Genomic DNA, 17,842 nt, shown 5'->3' on the forward strand with positions numbered 1-17,842 from the left:
CAGCTGACATTCCCATCCTGGCTTTGCTACTCATTAGCCGTGTGGCAAATGATATCCCTGAGCCTGTTGCCTCATTTTAAAATAGGAATAATAGCACCTATCACTCAACACCTCGAAGATAAATAAGACGAAATACTTTTGTCTATGGACAAATATTGGCTACTACTATTTCAAATATCAGAAACACAAAGAAATGTAAGCCACGCATTCAGTGCCAAGCGTCTATTTAACCTCTCTGGCGGAATGGCTGTGTTAAGAGGGATGATAGCATCCAAACAATAATAACGTGGTGGATAGTAATTGGGGTTCACTACATCAAACTGCACCTAAAGAATAGGTAGGGAAAAGATAACAAAGTCGTTTGCAGAGCTTCCTGGCCTCTGCTTTGTTTGACCTGAGTTTCACCGGGCTTCACTGCCTCCCTCTAAAGGGTAGGACGGTCCACCTAGGGTTACAGAATTTCTGGTCACACTTTCACAGGCTCACTCCTCTCTCTTGCATAACTGCGGAGGTCAAAATGGGCACTTCCCGAAACTGAAGAGTGTCAGTTCTGAATGGGATCCAAAATAAAAAAAGAGCTGCGTTCCCCAGACATCCAAGGATGGCACCAAGAACTCCCAGGGAGCCAACTTTTTAATACCGGTGCCTTCACGCCTTTGATTTTTGCAACACCTAAGATTCCAAGGTCTGTGCCAGAAGGCAGGGGTGGGACTTTGGGAGGGGAGGGAAGCTTAATGTAAATATTCTACCATCAAGAGTTCCTAGGTAACTTACTACAGGAGACACCATTATTACCTAAAGCCAAGCAGAGGGAGGATGACAAACAAGTGACATGACATTTCTGCTCCAGGCTCTCCCCTGTCTCTCTCTGTCTCTGTGCCTCTGTCTCTGTGCCTCTGTCTCTGTGTCTCTGTGTCTGTGTCTCTCTCTGTGTCTGTGTCTCTCTCTGTGCCTGTGTCTCTCTCTGTCACTCTGTGTGTGTGTGTGTGTGTGTGTGTGTGTGTGTGTGTGTGTGTGTGTGTGTGTGGTAAACTAAGTGAGGTAACTTTTAAACACAGACTCACAACACACAGGTTGTGCTGCGGGAACCCTGGCGGCCCTGACCCTCCGCACGCACACAGCAGTTCCCCGTGCCACTCCTGGAAAATAATGACCTGGATAAGGAACAGTTAATAAGAAAATGTGCCTCGCTACCCGTGCGCAGAACAACAAAGAGCTGGCAGCCCCTGAAGGAAAAGGGCTTGTGCGGCTGCCGTTCAAACTTGTCAGTCAACTCGTGCCAGCAGCCTCAGCGTCTGCCTCCCCAGCACACGCTCATTACATGTGTCTGTCTGGTCTCATCTGTGCCTCGGCTCAGAGACCTCCTGACGAGCCGGGATTCTCTTCCTTTCTCACTGGTGCAAAGAGCGGATTTCTCTCCCTGTGGCTCCTGTCACCTCCCGCTCCTCTCCCCAAGGAGGCACCTTGATTTATGGTAGCTCGGGACTTCCATCAGCGTCTGCCTGTCCTTGACGTCGAGAATGGAAGAAGCTGAGCTGGTCAAGGGACGCCTGCAAGCCATCACAGTAAGTCTGCATAGAGTTTTAAGTCGCTGAGGTGGTTGCTTAGATGAGCGGCACCGTTGCTCGCCGTCCTTCAGTCCTCACAAATGGAAAAAAGGAACTGTCAGCCTTCGTGGACTCCTCTCTGTTTCTCTTAACCCTTGTGACCATCTGTGACACTGGGGTTCAGCACCTGAGATCAAGGAAAGTGTTTGTGGATTTTACAGATGGCATTTGCGTTTTAAACAGCAATCAAAAGGCTTTTGGGGTTTCTGGTTGCTTTCTTGGTTGTTTTTTTAAGTACTTTGCAAAGCCTTACTCACCTTCTGGGGATATAGAAATGGAGTTTTTCCTTCAAGTTCCTTCTGTGTGACAAAAAATTTAGTGGATACTCAATCAGGAAACTTTTCAAAGCAATGTATATAATGCCCAAAGTTATTTTTTTTAAGGAGGAGACCAAAAAGGAAGAAAATCTGAAACTTTCATTCTTGGTGTCATAGTATATTCCAGAAAACCTAGCTGAATTAAAGCAAAGCTTGGTAAATTCTCAAGCGAAGAGTTAAACGGGAGGAAAGTAGGGAAGGCATACACGAGAGTAATTCTCAGAGATCAGTTTTCCAGGGCAAACATAACCCGAATAAGATCTCGATAAAGGAATGCCATGAAGATGGATTGGAAAATATTTCCCTAATGCCAGGAAGAAAAGTAGTACATTTTGTGTTTATTCTGGGAAAGAGTCAAAGCAAGAAATGAATTACTTTTCTTAAGTGATATATTCTTTTTCTTTTACTTCCAAAGTGTCCCAAAGTACCTAGCAGTAGCCTGGAAGGCCATGGCCCAGTCATCGATCATCATTAGCTGTAACTGGTGATAGCATTTTTTGAAGAAAAGCAATTTTACAAGCCCACACCCCTATGTGTCACTGAAATTAACAGTTAAAAAAAAAAGTAAATACTTTTTTCAAAACGGATACTAAATCATGGAAGGCACAAGGTTATTCCACTTTGCTCTTCAAATTCTCATATTAATTAAGCTAATTCTAACTTAGGAATTTTTTTTCTTACTAAGTGAACATAGTAGGGTTTTTTTTCTTCTACCCAGAAAGGATTCAATGATTAAAAATATTTCTTCACCAGTGAAAAGAAACTAAGAGTCCACAGATAAGATTGGGCACTTTTCTATCGATGGTACTTTTTTAATTTCTGAATTCTAATTACTGTATTTTTCCTTTCATCAAAAAAACCTTGGCCTGGATTTTTGTTTGTTTTGTTGTTAAATCCAGCCCCGGTTTCAGCTGTCCTCCTTGAAGGGACAGGAACTCCACTGTGCCCTGTTGTTCTTGGCATGGGCCTTTCACATTACAGCTGTCGCCTAAAGGTTACTTCACTGCACCCAGTTGTTCAGGACTAGGGTTCCTTTTTTTTTTCCCAAAGAGTCCATCTCCTAAATAACCAGATGAAACCATGTACTCAAGGAAGCGCGCCTCCTCTTCTGTGTTTCTGCTACTGAAGTGGGGAACATCTTATTTTAAAGTCTTGTTAGATGTGGTGTGCAGCTAGACCATTTAGCAAAGTATTGCATGGTCCAACAGATGGCTGCATACAGTTATTCAGAGAACCTAGGAATTTTCATTGAGGGTTCAAATGCAAACCGAGATAGAAGGTAGGTCAAAACGCTTTAAAAACGATTGAGTGGGTTGGTTCCTGAAGATGGAGATTTTTTTAATTATTAAAAATAACATACTTTTTAATTATCTGTGAGCCTAAAGATATCCCATTAGAGTTAATTAAGTCTTTGAAGTAAGGTCACAAAATTTAGCTTGAAAGTAAAATTCTTGCTTAAAGCCCGTAGGGCAAAAGCTGGCAAAAGTTTATAGGAACAAATTTCCATTAGCCTGCACCTCACAGGGCTCAGTCACATTTGTCACCACCTAGAGGGGAAATGAAGTAGTGCTGTGTCCATGGAAACAACACAACCGCTCTCCTCCTGGGCACCCTGGGAAGTGCCAGCATTCTCCACCCTGGCCTTGCCCAGGAAGCCACCCCCGCTATGCTTTCTACCTAGGAAAAGAAAACACACAGTACACAGGGAACTTTCAAGAATTATCTCACTTTTTGAATGGCATTAAAATGATGGGACCCTGATTTAGACTGAAACTCAGAGACAACCCTTTAGCCATTCTCCTACACTGAAATAATTTCCATATACATCAATGACAGCATCAAAAGCATTTTCCTAGGGCATCAAGACACAGCAACACACAGACTTCATTTTGTTAGGGAAGAAAACAAAAACATCCTTGACACTGCAAGAGCAGTTTGATTTTTTATTAAATTATGATCTTCTAACTCCCAGAAATAAAAAAATAAGCTCCATTATTATACTGACTCCACAGAGCTTCAAGTGACTAAAAAGGCATTCTTTTTACTGTGAATAATTGAAAAAATCATCTGCATATGATTGGGCTGAACCAAATGACAGTATTAATTTAAGAATATTTTGCCGGGCAGTGGTGGCGCACGCATTTAATCCCAGCACTCGGGAGGCAGAGGCAGGCGGATCTCTGTGAGTTCGAGGCCGGGCTGGACTGACAGCCTCCAAAACAATACAGAGAAACCCTGTCTCGTAAAAACCAAAAAAAAAAAAAGAATATTTTAACCCTGTGACAACACCATTCATTTCTCACACCAGCAAACATAATTTTAAGATTATTCGTAAATTTTCTCAGAGATTTAAAAACAATGCCAGTGAAATTATGAATGTACTCAGAAGGAATGGTTTAAAGGACGGCATGTCAGTCTGGATGCTCCAAATAGACTCTTTTATTAACTACATTCACATTCTGCCTTCATCACTCCACCCTGTAGCAACTCTCCATTTGCCACATTGATGACCAAAATACTCATTTACATTCCATTTCCAACTGTTATTTGAAAACAAGGCAACTTTACACTGACTAAATATTATACTTTGACCCTCAAAAGTTTCTTGATGCTATTTTCAAGTTAGTACACATTTAACAAATAGCTGATGTTTTATACGGACAAAGAACTGTTGAAATAAATTTTTGATCCCCCCTCCTTTTTTTTTTAAATGAAGCCCCATTGTTTAGCCCTGGGTGGCTTAGAATTCACCATGTGGACTGGGCTGGCCTTGAACTCACACATATCTGCCTGCTTCCACCTCCAAAGTGCCATGATTAAAGGTGTGGGCTAGCATACTCAACTTGAAATTGATGTTTAGTGCTACTGGGAATGGTGATATCAAAGAGATCTCTACAGAGTTACTATATGGAAGTAAATACAGTTCAAAGTTAAGAATAGGGAAAAAAAGTCTGGGATGGATTCCTAGAGAAGAGAGAGATCCCCCTTAGATGAGTAGCATCCAGTCAGTCACATCCGCTTCCATTGGGAACACATTGCCATGTCTTAATTCCTCTGGAAATGTCAGAAAGTACAACACCTAAAGTAGCAGGAATCAAATGGAAAGACTCCTGGATCCTAAACATCTGGTGATTATAGACTTGGGAACTCAGGTTGTTTCTGGGAAATGTTCTGATGAATTCTGAGAACTAATGTCAATTTGCAGAGAACAGATTCAGTTAATGAGTTAGCTGGTCTGTTTATTCTCCCTGAAAGGGTTAACTTTGATGGTTAAGGATGTGCGTATCAACTCATTCGTGCACACCTTTATTCAAAGTCTAATCATATATTGAGTCTAACGCATTTAATTTGAAAGTTTTATGAGGAGAAGTCAGGGGCGTGGGGTGTGAAGACAGAAAGGGGCTGCAACTCCAAGTGGAGTGATGGAGTGGAGTGCTTGCTTTGGGAGGGTTGGGCCTCCCAAGAAGGGTAGCACCTGGGCACGGGCATGAAGGAGGTGGGCTCTGTCAAGAATTAAACCACAGCAGGAACCCGAAGCCAAAGCACCTGCCTAGGCCTCCCTCCATCTGGCTCAGGGCCACAGAAAGTCCTGACATTGCAATCTGAGCAACGGAGCCAGATTTGCAGGCCAAAGCTGTCCATGACGCAAAGTAAGAAGGTTCTCTCACATTTCCCTGGATCCACTCCCTATTTCTCTCCACTCCCAGTGAATATTTTCTTGACTTGTAAATATAGGAATTTAGGAGGCAGGAAGTTCTTGCAAGAAACAGAGGAATTCTCCCCAGATTAAAAATACATTAAAATCATAACTTAATACCAATTCCCGACAGCTCTTTACTTAACGATCCCTGTCCCTGGGCACCCCACTCACTATGGTCTTTTTTTGTCAATATTTGGGATCATCTAACAGTCAGTGAAGAAACTGATCACCCAGAAGCAGGATGTCCTGTTGAAATGCCAGGGTCCCAGTACATAACCAAAATGCAAGGACCCAATATTTGAGATTTCAAGGTAGTGACACCAAAATATTAGATTCATACCTGGCCCTTTCTGGGTACAGTGTATCTTGTGGCTTCATGCTCCACATGCTCTAGAAGCCATTCCTGTTTGTGTATTCCAGGCCCAGCATATTCAACATCCCTGTTTATTCTCCCTATGCAAAGGAAACATACCTCCTAATTGTGTTTGGGTCACTATAGGTCACTGTATTATGTAGAGACCCAAAGACATCTTAAGGCACCAGTGTTTATAGGAGTGTGTAAGGCAACACTGTTAACCAGCATACTTCCAAGTCAGACATAGCTAAAACAACAGTGTCCAGCTTGTCAGGAGTGTGAAGACACAGCAATCTCCTAAAGAGCCCCTGAACCAGAATCTTCAAACAATCATGCTCTGAGTCTTCCATGGTGTTGTACCAAGATTACATGTTTCTTCCAGAGTAGGAGAGGTTTCTTCAAACAAATGTGCCATGTTTCTTTGCCAAACATAACAACCCACCCATACAGAAGGTCATGTGATGAGGTACAATAATCTTGATAGCTCATTAAGGAAACTTCTTTCTGATCGTGGGAAGGTTTTTCCAAGATCCTCTACTGACGGAATTTTCTGGACCTCCTAGATGGATAGTCTGAAGAAAAATCTGCTTTTTTAGAAAACTATGGCTAAACTTTAGTGTCAGTGTTTAACTACAATCTAAACAAATGTCACCTGTTTCAATACTAATGGGAATTTCTACTTTCCCATCTCTAAGTCTCAAACCTTACTCATCATGTGTTTCATGTGAGGCAAGAAAAGTCCTTGATGAATTCGTCACTGAACCACGTCTTCTAACACAAATTATTTCTCTACTACCTCTAGTCTCCTCCCACCTTTCTCAGTCTGCTATGTCTAGAAGTGGACAAAGATATCGAGTGCCGTTTCAGAAGCACCCGGTACTGTTTCATGAAGGTGCGAAGGACTCAAAATCAACTCTCAGAGTATACACTGTTCCAACCTTCATTACCTCCTCCCCATCTCACATCCACTGTGGTCATTTCCCTCCTGTCAGAACTTATTAAATCCAGGACATCTTTGCATCTTTCAGCTACCCCAGCAATGACTCAACAGTAACTGATATACATTAATAATAATGATAATAATAATAATAATAATAATAATAATAATAAGTGAGCAAATACAATCAAGCTGCTAAGGGGGAGGAGCAAGCTAATGATCATGTGACCCACTAATAGATTTGTTTTCCACCGAAGACCCAGCCAATCTTACCACAGCCTCTCAATAATGCATGGACTTGTTTTTGATTGTCAGTTGTCCAGATTTGTGTTGTGTCTGTCCATTAGAATAAACAAGGTTAGACAGAGGAGTGAAAGAATAGAGCCTAGGCTTTCAGAATATCCTGTAAGGTTAGAAAACGAGATTAAATTTGCAGGATGAAATGAAGTTTAGAAAACTGGAACTTTTGAACTCGTTCTGTAAGTAGTAGTGACAACCCAAAGCCCTACTGTCACGCTGAGTTAAAAATGAAGGTGCTGGGGCTGGAAACATATCTCAGCTAAGGCACTGGCTGCTCTTCCAGAGGACTTGAGTTAGATTCCAGCACCCACATGGTGACTCACAGCCAGCTTTAACTCCCTTTCCAGGGGATCCCAATGCCCTCTTCTATCCCCTGCAGACATAGCACACATGATACACAGACATACAGGCAATCAAAAGACACACAGGCATATAGCCACACACATTTCTTAAAAATACAAAATTAAATATAAATAAAATAAATATCAACCTATATTACTTTTAAAATAGGAGGAATTAAGATGTACCTCAACTACATGTAGAGATCATCACAGGACCCAGACATCAGTGATCTCCTTCTCCATGCATGCTCTCATTCTCTTCAGTCATTCTCAGTTACTGCATATCTAGCACTTCCGGTGTGGGGTGGCTCTAAGTGATCTTCCATGTGAGAACAATTCTCTGGGTTTATCTCTTCTATTCACCCACCTTGGCTCCAACCAGAGGCCACACAGTTTCACTATATGATCTTGAAAGTTTCCTGAAAAGGTTTTTAGTAATAAAATCCTTCTCCACTTTCACTTCATCCTTGAAAACTTGACACATAAAGCTATCTGGATGGTTTCTTTTATATGTTTGCTGCATTTGGTTTCAGTTTCCTGTCTTCTTACAGAGCGCTGCTTTAAAAAATAAGAAGAAAGTTGATTTCAGGGAGGTAGCTCAGTTAGTATGCCCTTGCCAAGTAGATATTGTTGATTTTAACCCCCAGAGCCCACATTTAGAAGTCCTGTTGTAGCAGGATATTCTTGTAATCTTGGGAAGGTAGAAATAGGCAGATCCTGAGGCCTCGTGACCAATCAGCTCTAAACCAGTGAGAGATTTTGTCTCTAAAAACAAGGCCGGTGTAATCTGGAGTGATTCTCAAAGGTTGCCCACTAACCTTCATATGTACATGCACACCCATGCATACACACACACATGCACACACATTCATGCACACACACAGTAGTCAATTTCAAACTAATATCCTTTTCTTGTTAACACTTTCACAAACTTGCAAAACAGTGTTATCTTAGTTAGGTTTTCTATTGTTGTGAAGAGATACCATGACCATGGAAACTGTTGTAAAGGAAAACATTTAATTAGGGTAGCTTATGGTTTCAGAGATTTAGTCAATTATTGTCATGGCAGGAAGCATGGCAGCATTCAAGAAAAGGAGCAGAGAGTTCTATCTATCTGTCATCTGGATGGGCAGGCAGCAGGAAGTTAATGTCACACTAGACCTGGCTTGAGCATATAAGACCTCAAGTCCTCTCCCCTAATGGCACACTTCCTCCAACAAAACCGCACTTACTCCAACAAGGCTACCCTTCCTAACAGTGCTACTCCCTATGAGCCCGTGGAGGACATTTTCTTTCAACCACCACAATTATATTTGATTTTTTTTTTCATTGCCGTGATGCCTGAGAGTACAAGGAAGGGAAAAAAATATTTATGACAGCTCAAAGTTTCAGGGGTGTAGTCCTCTATTGCTTGGCCCCATGCCCCTGGTGGAGCATCACGATGGCAGGGGTGTGTGGTGGGAGGGGTGTGTGGTGGGAGGGGTGTGAGGTGGGAGAGCAGAGAAGAAAGGACTGAGAACGAGACGGAAGAGTCTTCACAGGCCCTACCCCCAGCAGCCTGCTTCCGCTAGCTAGTTCCTATCTCCTGAAGCTCCCCACTCTTCCTTTATAAGAGCTGCATGGTCCCACCACCTCCCGCATCAGCACCACCAGCCGAGGACTTAGCAATCACCACAGGAATCCATGAGGAACATTTCATAGTCACATCATACAAAGAGGCTTTATTTCAGGCCAGGCGGAAAACTACGAAATACTGCTTCCTATGATCTAGGTGTCTGGGTTCATGGGTTCTTTTACATACATTATGGGAATCAAACGGTTCCCAACCTCACAGAGATCTGACGAAAACTAAATAGATCAATGTGTTTATGTGCGCTAAGTGCTTCCTGACACAAACACTTCATCAGTGTTAGCCATTATTTGGACTGTCATAATCTTCATCTCCTGATCTTGAAATAATTAAGCCACACAGGGTCTGTCGGGTGGGAGGATGAGTTTCAAATTTTGGGTTTGTTGTTTTGTTTTATTTTGTTTTGTTTTGGAGTGCTCAGGATGAACCAAGGCTGCATGCATACTAAGCAAACAGTAACATTAAGCTATATCTTCACCCTGTCTTTACTTATCAGAACCAAACCCTGCTTCCCAGACATTCCTATCTAAATACAACATCCCTTGTCTAAATACAACTCATTCTACAATGTTGCCAGGGAATAGTTAATAAATTTATCAGTCTTCAAATACTCATAACACATCTTTATACCTTTTCCAAAAATTGGGGCATTTGCCATATTGTGTCTTTTGGTGTCTTTCACTCCGTCCAAGATTCCAAAGAGTTTGCATCACATAATTTTTTCAGTCGTGTTTATAAATTTTTCTTCCCTCTGAAATGAAGCCCACTAGAGACTGAAACCTAGTGTAGCTGTTAGAGGTCCCACGTCCTCTCAAGCATCAATTTCTCCTTAGGTATTTATGTCCTGCCTTTTCCAGGATCAGGATTTTTTCACCTACATTAAAAAATATCAAAACAGGGCTGGAGAGATGGCTCAAAGGTAAAGAGCACTGGCTGCTCAACCAGAGGTCCTGAGTTCAATTCCCAGCAACCACATGGTGGCTCACAACCATCTGTAATGAGATCTGATACCCTCTTCTGGCAAGTAGGCATACATGCAGACAGAGCAGTGATACCTAAAAAAATACATAAATAAAAAGTTTTTTAAAATAGGAAAACAAAACATAAGTGAAACAGTCTTGTTTTACCTGTCATCTTAATATATGTTATAATGTAGATATCTTCAGTAGTCTTACTACCTCTCTTATTGTTATCAGTGTAATACACCACAGAGAGAGAGAGAGAGAGAGAGAGAGAGAGAGAGAGAGAGACCTGTTGATCTGTGTCTTCCATCTTTGCTATTCTGAATTTTTTGCAGTAGTTATACTGTTTAAAATGGTCATCACCATCTTATCCTTTTGGTTTGTTTGGCTTGTTTTTTGGGGGGTGGGCCATTGAGAAGGTCCCAGTTACATGTTAAACTACTTAACCTGGCTTGTTTTGTTTGTTTCACAGCTTTCTGTCTTCATTTCTGAGATGATTTTTCATTGTGTTTAGATATTCCCATTCACAGACTATCCTTGCCTTGTGATGTGTCTTCCCTATTGACACATTTGTTCCTTTTCAAGAATTCTTTTCCAATGCTGAGACCAAGGCGTCCTGCAAGCTGGGCAAGTGTTCCACCATTGTGCTATTCCCCCACCACCTTGAGAATTGTTTAAATCACTTTTTCTTTAAGTCTACTTTTTCACTAAAATCTAGTAAACTTCTTGACAGAGTCAGAATTCATCTTTAAGAAACGTATGTTCACACATACCTTCCTCTCAGGGCTATTACTACCCACACATCTTCAACCAGCTCTACATGTTGGCAGTATTTAAACTCAAACGAGCAGCTTCTCCTGTTATTCTTCTGATCCTAAGGGTGAAAATAACAGCAAACTTGTCATGACGTCACAAGCTACTCAGCTTCTAGCAGAATGAATGTGAAAACATTTGACTCATGAAAACCTCCCATGGCTCCAACCTGCCCCTTCTAATTGCTTCGGTCGGTTTCGGAAAACACCACTGAGGCTCCCTTTCTGTCCAAGTAGGACCTCCTACAATCACAGGAAGCCTCTTTTTCCTTACTTTCACCTAAACTTACCTCAGTGTTCCCATCCAAGCTTCTCACTTCTTTTGTGGAGACAGTAAGGAGAATTCATGAGATCTTACTTATTAAGAAAAGCTTATTGAGCAAGTTGCTTCACTACTTAAGGTAAACTCTTTCTTGGAAAACTAAGTATTTGGACCATGTGAGCTATAAATCTCTTACATCTTGCAAAACCACAGCACAGTTATCATTGTGACCTATTGCTTCTTGCAGTGTTTATCTTCCTGTTGCTTCTTTTAGTCATGTGGCCCAATTCAGCAAGACACATTACAAATAACATCTGACAATAAACCACATGACAGTTTCTACTCCTGAGGCCTAAGGATCTTACTCAGCCTTTCTTCTCTTTTCATTTGAAAAAAAAGTTCCCCATCATGGTCTCCTCCATTCCTTCCAAACTTTATCTCTAGCCCAGAATCTTCTTTTCATCTCCCCCATCCTTATTCCAAGCATTAGACACCTACCTCCACCAAGTGGTCCCACGGGCACCTCCAACTTGATATGAGTCCCAGAGTCTTCTATCCTTCCCCTGAATGCCCTGGTTTTGTAAATGAATCTACTCTTCTCTGTTACTTAGCACTGTGTCCCGCGTGATCTTTGCCTCCCTCTCCTCCATATTTCTCAGAACCCATTCATTCTGCTTCTTCAGTCCAAACACTCACTGCCTTTTGTATTGTTGCAATAGTCTATCTAGGTTTCCCCTTCAGCTTCTCCCTGACTACACAATGAGGCTACGTTCAACTTCTAAAAACAGGATTTTTAACTCTTATTTTCTCCCTGAAAACTTTTCATTGTTTATTATTTCAAACAAACAAATTCCAAGCCTCTTGTCATGGAAATTCAAGAGTCTCCATTAGCAATCCGTCCTTTTTCTATAATTCTTAGTTTATTGCATCCTACTCTATGTAACAATTTAGATTGCATATTTGCTGTTGCAAATAATGTTTAGTGTCCCCATGTCAGACTCTAGGTCACACTGAACCTTTGACTTTAGTACCCTTTCTCCCTGTTCTCCAGTCACCACTCACCTCACCCACTCACATGTTGTCCCAGAATGTCTCCTAATAATATCAACCTCATGGGACCTTCCTTTTATGTAAGTCATGAGTGTGTTTCTCAGGCTGCAATTTCTTGTAGAAATCAGTGTTCTTCTTCATGAGAATGTAAGCATCTTAGAAAAGGTATCTACTTCAGAAGCATTTTATTTATTTATTTATTTATTTATCTATTTATTTATTTATTATAATATGTGTGTGATGTTTATGTGGGAGTGCATGCCACCATTCACTTGTAGAGGTCAGTAGGCAATTTTCAGGGGTCAGTTATCTCCTTCCACTTTGTTAAGGCAAGGGTCTTCCTTGTCTCTGCCTGTCTGTGTGCCCCATCTGACCATAGGCATGATGAAATTACAAATCAGAGCCACCAAGTCTGGTTTTTTGTTTGGTGGTTGTTGTTGCTACTGTTGTTGTTGTTTAAGACAAAGTCTAACTCTATAGCCCTGGCTACCAAGTAATGCAGTGTGTTGACCAAGTTGTGCTGAAACTCACAGAGATCTTCCTGTCTTTGCCTCCCAAATACTGAGATTAAAGACATGTGCCATTATATCTGGCTTGGCAGGATTATTTTTGGATGAGAGGGGGTTGGTTGGTTTTGTTTGTTTTTCTTTTTCTTTTTTTTAGACAGGGTTTCTCTGTGTAGCCCTGACTATCCTAGAACTCACAACGTAGACCAGGCTGGACTCAGACTCACAGAGATCCACCTGCCTCTGCTTCCTGAGTTCTGGGATTAAAGTCACCCACCACTACACCCTGCCTAGGTTTTTTTTTTAATATGGGTTCTGGAGTTCAAACTCAGGTCATCAGGCTGACACGCCAAACACTTTTATCCACTGAACCACCTTGCCAGAACTTCAATAGTTTTGAAACACTGTAAAACTCTAATTGATATGAATATTATATTTGCTCGTAAGTATCTAAGTATCTGGATAAATTAATAATAAATAACTTAATACAAATCCTGCTTGGAAGAATCAATCATATATTAATATTACTAATCAATAATTAACATCTCCACAATACATTCTTAAGTATTGTACTTACTTTTGTGAAATATGAGATGGGATAATATCATTGTATACTACACAGTCATCATAATTTTAACTGCACAAAGTTAAATAGATTACTTTTCAAAATAAGTGACAGTCTTTTATAGAATTGGAATTTGTGGCTTTCATCTGCTGAAATGAGCCAAATAAAGCAGCCAAAAATCCAGGCAGTTGCTCATTGAACAAAAGTCTAATTGAGCAAGAAGTCTAATTGTACACTGATGAAGTAATCAATAATAAAAGTCACTCGGAATAGTTATAATAATAAAGGTTCAGCATGCCAAGTCTCCTGCTAGGGAAATTGGGGGAAGCAGTTGGCATTTCACATCTATTTGCTTCATACTTGGTTCGAGCGGTTGGAGCTGGCTGGTAACCTTTGGTACAGTAGCAGGAGAACCCCATATAAAACTTAAAGTCGATTCACAGTCTATTTGGCAATATTGAAACTAAATTATTCCCAGAGTATTTTTCAGCAACGCATATATATTACTCTCAAACTTAGCAAAGGAATAATAATCTACTGCTGATTAATACCTTATAAGAAAAAAAACACTCCTATCTTAAAATAGGATCATGCCTATAACATTATAAAATTACCTTCCCACCTGCCTGGACTGATGGGAGAGAGGCATCACATTGCCTCCAAGTGACAAAACACTGGTATTCCTAAGCAACACTTGCATAATCCCTGTGTTGTCAAAACATTTTAGAAGTCCCGCCTCTACCCATAGCTTCCACTACTTGATTACCAACCCCAAGAGAAAATTAGCACAAACTGGCAACCAGCAAGAGTGGAGGAGGTATTGCTGGGTTTGGCAGAAACTGAATCACATGTCCTGTGCATCTCTGTGTGAGCTACTCCTGGAGAAGAGTGGGGAGCATCACCCCTAGGGAACTACACTAATGATGGGTCCCACTTCTGGCCATCTGTCCTGAGGCTGCCTCCAAACTTCAGGGCTTCAAGATGCAGAGAAAAGAGAGACAATGGAGTTTGACTGAGGAATTTCCTCCCTGAGAAAATACTATGGTGATTTGGTTAACTTAGTAGTTACAAAAATTTGAATACTTAATCTCCCTAAACGTCCATTTCCCCTTTTGTGAAAAGAATATTATTATGGCATATCTTTGTTATTATAACTTATTAAGTGAAATAGTGCCTCTGAGACACTTTACAAAATATTTGGCACAAACAAAATGCTACTAATATTTGCTCAATAACAATAGATAATTGACTCAGAGGTTTACAGAATTTTGTGATCAATGACTAGATTGCATCCCCCCCAAAAAAAACTCCTAAAATTAAAAAAAAGTGATTCTAAGACCCAACCTTGTTTGTTGCCTAGTTGTTTTTTTTTTCCCCAGAGAACTATTTATAAAGTTAAAAAAGCAATGTTGATGAAGTCATGCATTCTTCCCACACACAAAGGGAAGCCCAGCACAACAGCTGGGAACAGCATGTTGTTTTTCTTCTACAAATGTACCTGAACCTACACATCAAAAAAGAAGAGTTTTAATCTTCAAAGGAATCACCTCAGGAAGCTGTGTACTTTTCAATAATGCTGCCAAATATTTTCATAATCTCCCTTCTGCATTAGCTCCTGGTGTGGCCTCTGATTCTTTTGTTGTCTTTTGTTGGCAACAAAATTTTATGCACTGAGAATTTTCAGTTCTGAAAACAGATTTAAGACACAAATAAGATGAAGAATAATATCACCTTGGGTTTTAGGGGTGTTGGGGTTTTTTGTTTTTTGTTTGTTTGTTTGTTTGTTTGTTTTGGTTTTGGTTGGTTGTTTGGTTGACTGTTTTTTAATGAAAAAGTGAGACTTTTTTTTTCTTTTGGCTTGGATAGTCAAATATATCGACTCCAGCCAGCGCATCTATAGGGCATTTAGGATCAATAGAAGCACTGTCAGCATGAGCCGGTTGCTTTCTGTACAAACGCTAAGTTATGTAGTTATTTATTAAACGTTACTAAACAGACACCTCACCTCTTGAGCACTGAGAACTTTCACGGGTATTAATTTATGCTGTCTTATGAGGTAGGTACTTTCTGCTTCCCCATCTCACAGTCAAGGTCATTGAGGTACCATGGAATTTTATCTAATGACAGGGAACAGATAAATGGAAGAGTCAGAAAACCAACCCAGGCTGTCTGTTCAGTGTCTATACTGTTTTCCAGAGAACACAAGCTGTCAGCAGTAACAATCTACTCTTCTGTTCTGGGATAGATTGTAAGGTTGTTTAATTGTTTCGTTCGTTGGCTCATTCATTGAGGTACTGTGTTTAAATTGGGTGGAAAATCTATTTTGCCATGAACTATTCTTTTTCACCTCGGCTAATGGAGAGTAGCGTTATCTAGGCTCCCTTTCTGCATTGTCCTGCCTGTTACCCCAGGAGGAAGCTACCTTTCCTGTTTTCCACATGTGTAGGCCTTTCACCCAGCAATGTCTTCAGCCTGTGCCAGGAGCAGTCTTCTCCTGCCTGTTTCAAAACTCACTCCTTAAAACTCACCATTTTCCATTACTTAATTCCTAAGTCTGTATCACCAACCTGAAGAGAAAGGGAGAAACAGGGCGAAGAGAAAGATAGTGAAAGGTTTCCTCTTCATTAAAACACATTTTTGTGTCATTTTCTCTAAGTTGAATCTTTTTTGTCACTGCCCCCACCGCCACTGACTTTTCTCTCTTTTGTTGTCAAACACAGCTTTCCAGGGGGGCTTCTTACCACAGCCAACAGTATATTGCTGCCTACCCCTTCAGACAATGACACCCTCCAGAGCTCATTCCTGTGTAAACTTTTAAAATTAATTGTGCTTGAACTTTTCTTTAATTTCAGGATAAAAGAAAAATACAGGAAGAAATCTCACAGAAGCGTCTGAAAATAGAAGAAGAAAAATTGAAACACCAGCACCTAAAGGTAACTTCTGACTTCCGTTTCCTTTCAATGGGTTTGTGTTCAAGTAGCCTGGCAGCACTTACAAGCCCACCACCATAAAGACACTTTAGGAGAGAAAGCCTTCCCAGGTTAGCTCAAGCACAATATCACCTGAGAAGAGGCCAGTGAGCCACTGAGAATTGCATCTGAGATTAATACCTTTTGGCAAACCTGAGGAAAGTTGGGAGCATGATTTTATTGCATCTGTGATTAAGTTCAGAGTTTCCAAATCTTCCTCAGTAACCTTGAAAAGTCAGCCTTGAGAATTTGGCCCTGGTGCAGCCTTGCTTAACATCACTGGGGAGTGGATCCAGCTAGGAAGTTCCTTTTGAAATCGATGAAAGGCCAGCCCTTCCCCAGGGGCTGCTGCAGAGCAGACAGTGTCTGGCCTGGTCAAGGATGCTTGTGTTCCAAAGCTCCCTGCTATGAGTCCAGTGTTGTTTGCATATGGTTGGGTTTCTATTTTATTTTGTTTTGACAGAACATGAGATCATAACTATAAATAAATCTCCATTTGAAAACTCAGACTTTACGTCTTCCACAGGGTGTGGTCATTTTGTAATAAAGCACATAGGGTTTCAACATTGTATGACGTAGTTTGGTCAGAGGATCCAAGTAAAGGACAAACAGAAACTCCTTGTGAATAGGCCCAAGCAGGAAACTGTTCTTATCTGGCAGGGGTGCTATCAATAGATCGAATGAGTTCCCTCAATGAACAATGCCACACAGTCATAAAATCTCCCAACTTACACTTGCCAGATTCAGATAAATCCATTTTTCTAATGGAAAAAAATATTGCCCTGTATTAGGCACATCATTCAGGAATTCTGGTTAACCTCTGTCCCCTGGATTCTGTTGACTACTGTCCTCCTATCAAAAGAGGCATTTCCACTGTTTAATGGATGGCTGAAAGCCATAGTTAACCTGCAGTTCTTACAAAGCACCATGCTGAATTTATGTTGAGCAGTAGACACACTCAAGAAATATATGTTAGGTGAATGCGATACCACTAAGGATGTGGGGGTAGTATGGAGAAACTAAGAGAATAGAATTAGGGTGTATGATGTGAATCCCCCAAAGATTTAATAAACAAGTTTAAAAATAAAAAAGGGAAATAGACCATGTACTACACCCAGAAAAATCAATGAAATAAAAAAAAACTTAGCAATTCAAATGAAGCCAGTCAACTCTCAAACATCTAGGACAGGTTCAGAATTACTCTGCTCTCCCCCCCCCCCCCCGGCTTCCCTCCCAAACATACGCATACACAATTTGAATCCTGCCATAAAGAGTTTCCTACTTGAGAGTAAACCAATACATCTCTGGCTCTCAGGGACTGCTACTCCTGCAGTATGGACGCCCACATAACTGCCCAGCTGCCAGTAACAAAGAGGGCTTAACTATCCCCTCAACTCTTTTGGGGAAATAAGTTTCACACAGGAAAAGGCTAACTCACTACTGAAAATCTACCTACACCCCTTTCCAGTGGCTCCCTCTGCCCAGCACCCGCCTGTACCTGAAACAAGAATTTTTTTTTCTTTTCTTTT

The 17,842-nt window shown here is 40.9% G+C and overlaps 1 protein-coding gene across 2 annotated transcripts in view; it reads left to right on the forward strand.

Annotated features, from left to right (window-relative positions):
* The first annotated feature begins 553 nt into the window (after positions 1-553).
* Positions 554-17,842, forward strand: part of Palmd (palmdelphin) — a 49,120-nt gene continuing 31,831 nt past the window's right edge. The window contains exons 1-3 of one of the 2 annotated variants that reach the window (XM_040751974.1): positions 563-685; positions 1,074-1,565; positions 16,197-16,277. In XM_040751974.1, coding sequence (XP_040607908.1) covers positions 1,521-1,565; positions 16,197-16,277 — 126 coding nt within the window. In that variant the 5' untranslated portion in view covers positions 563-685; positions 1,074-1,520. Of the gene's footprint in view, positions 686-1,073; positions 1,566-16,196; positions 16,278-17,842 lie in introns of both variants that reach the window. The other variant, XM_040751975.1, reaches the window with a different exon arrangement.

The sequence above is a fragment of the Mesocricetus auratus genome, unplaced genomic scaffold (assembly GCF_017639785.1).
Source record: "Mesocricetus auratus isolate SY011 unplaced genomic scaffold, BCM_Maur_2.0 Super-Scaffold_100009, whole genome shotgun sequence".
Taxonomy (NCBI): Eukaryota; Metazoa; Chordata; class Mammalia; order Rodentia; family Cricetidae; genus Mesocricetus; species Mesocricetus auratus.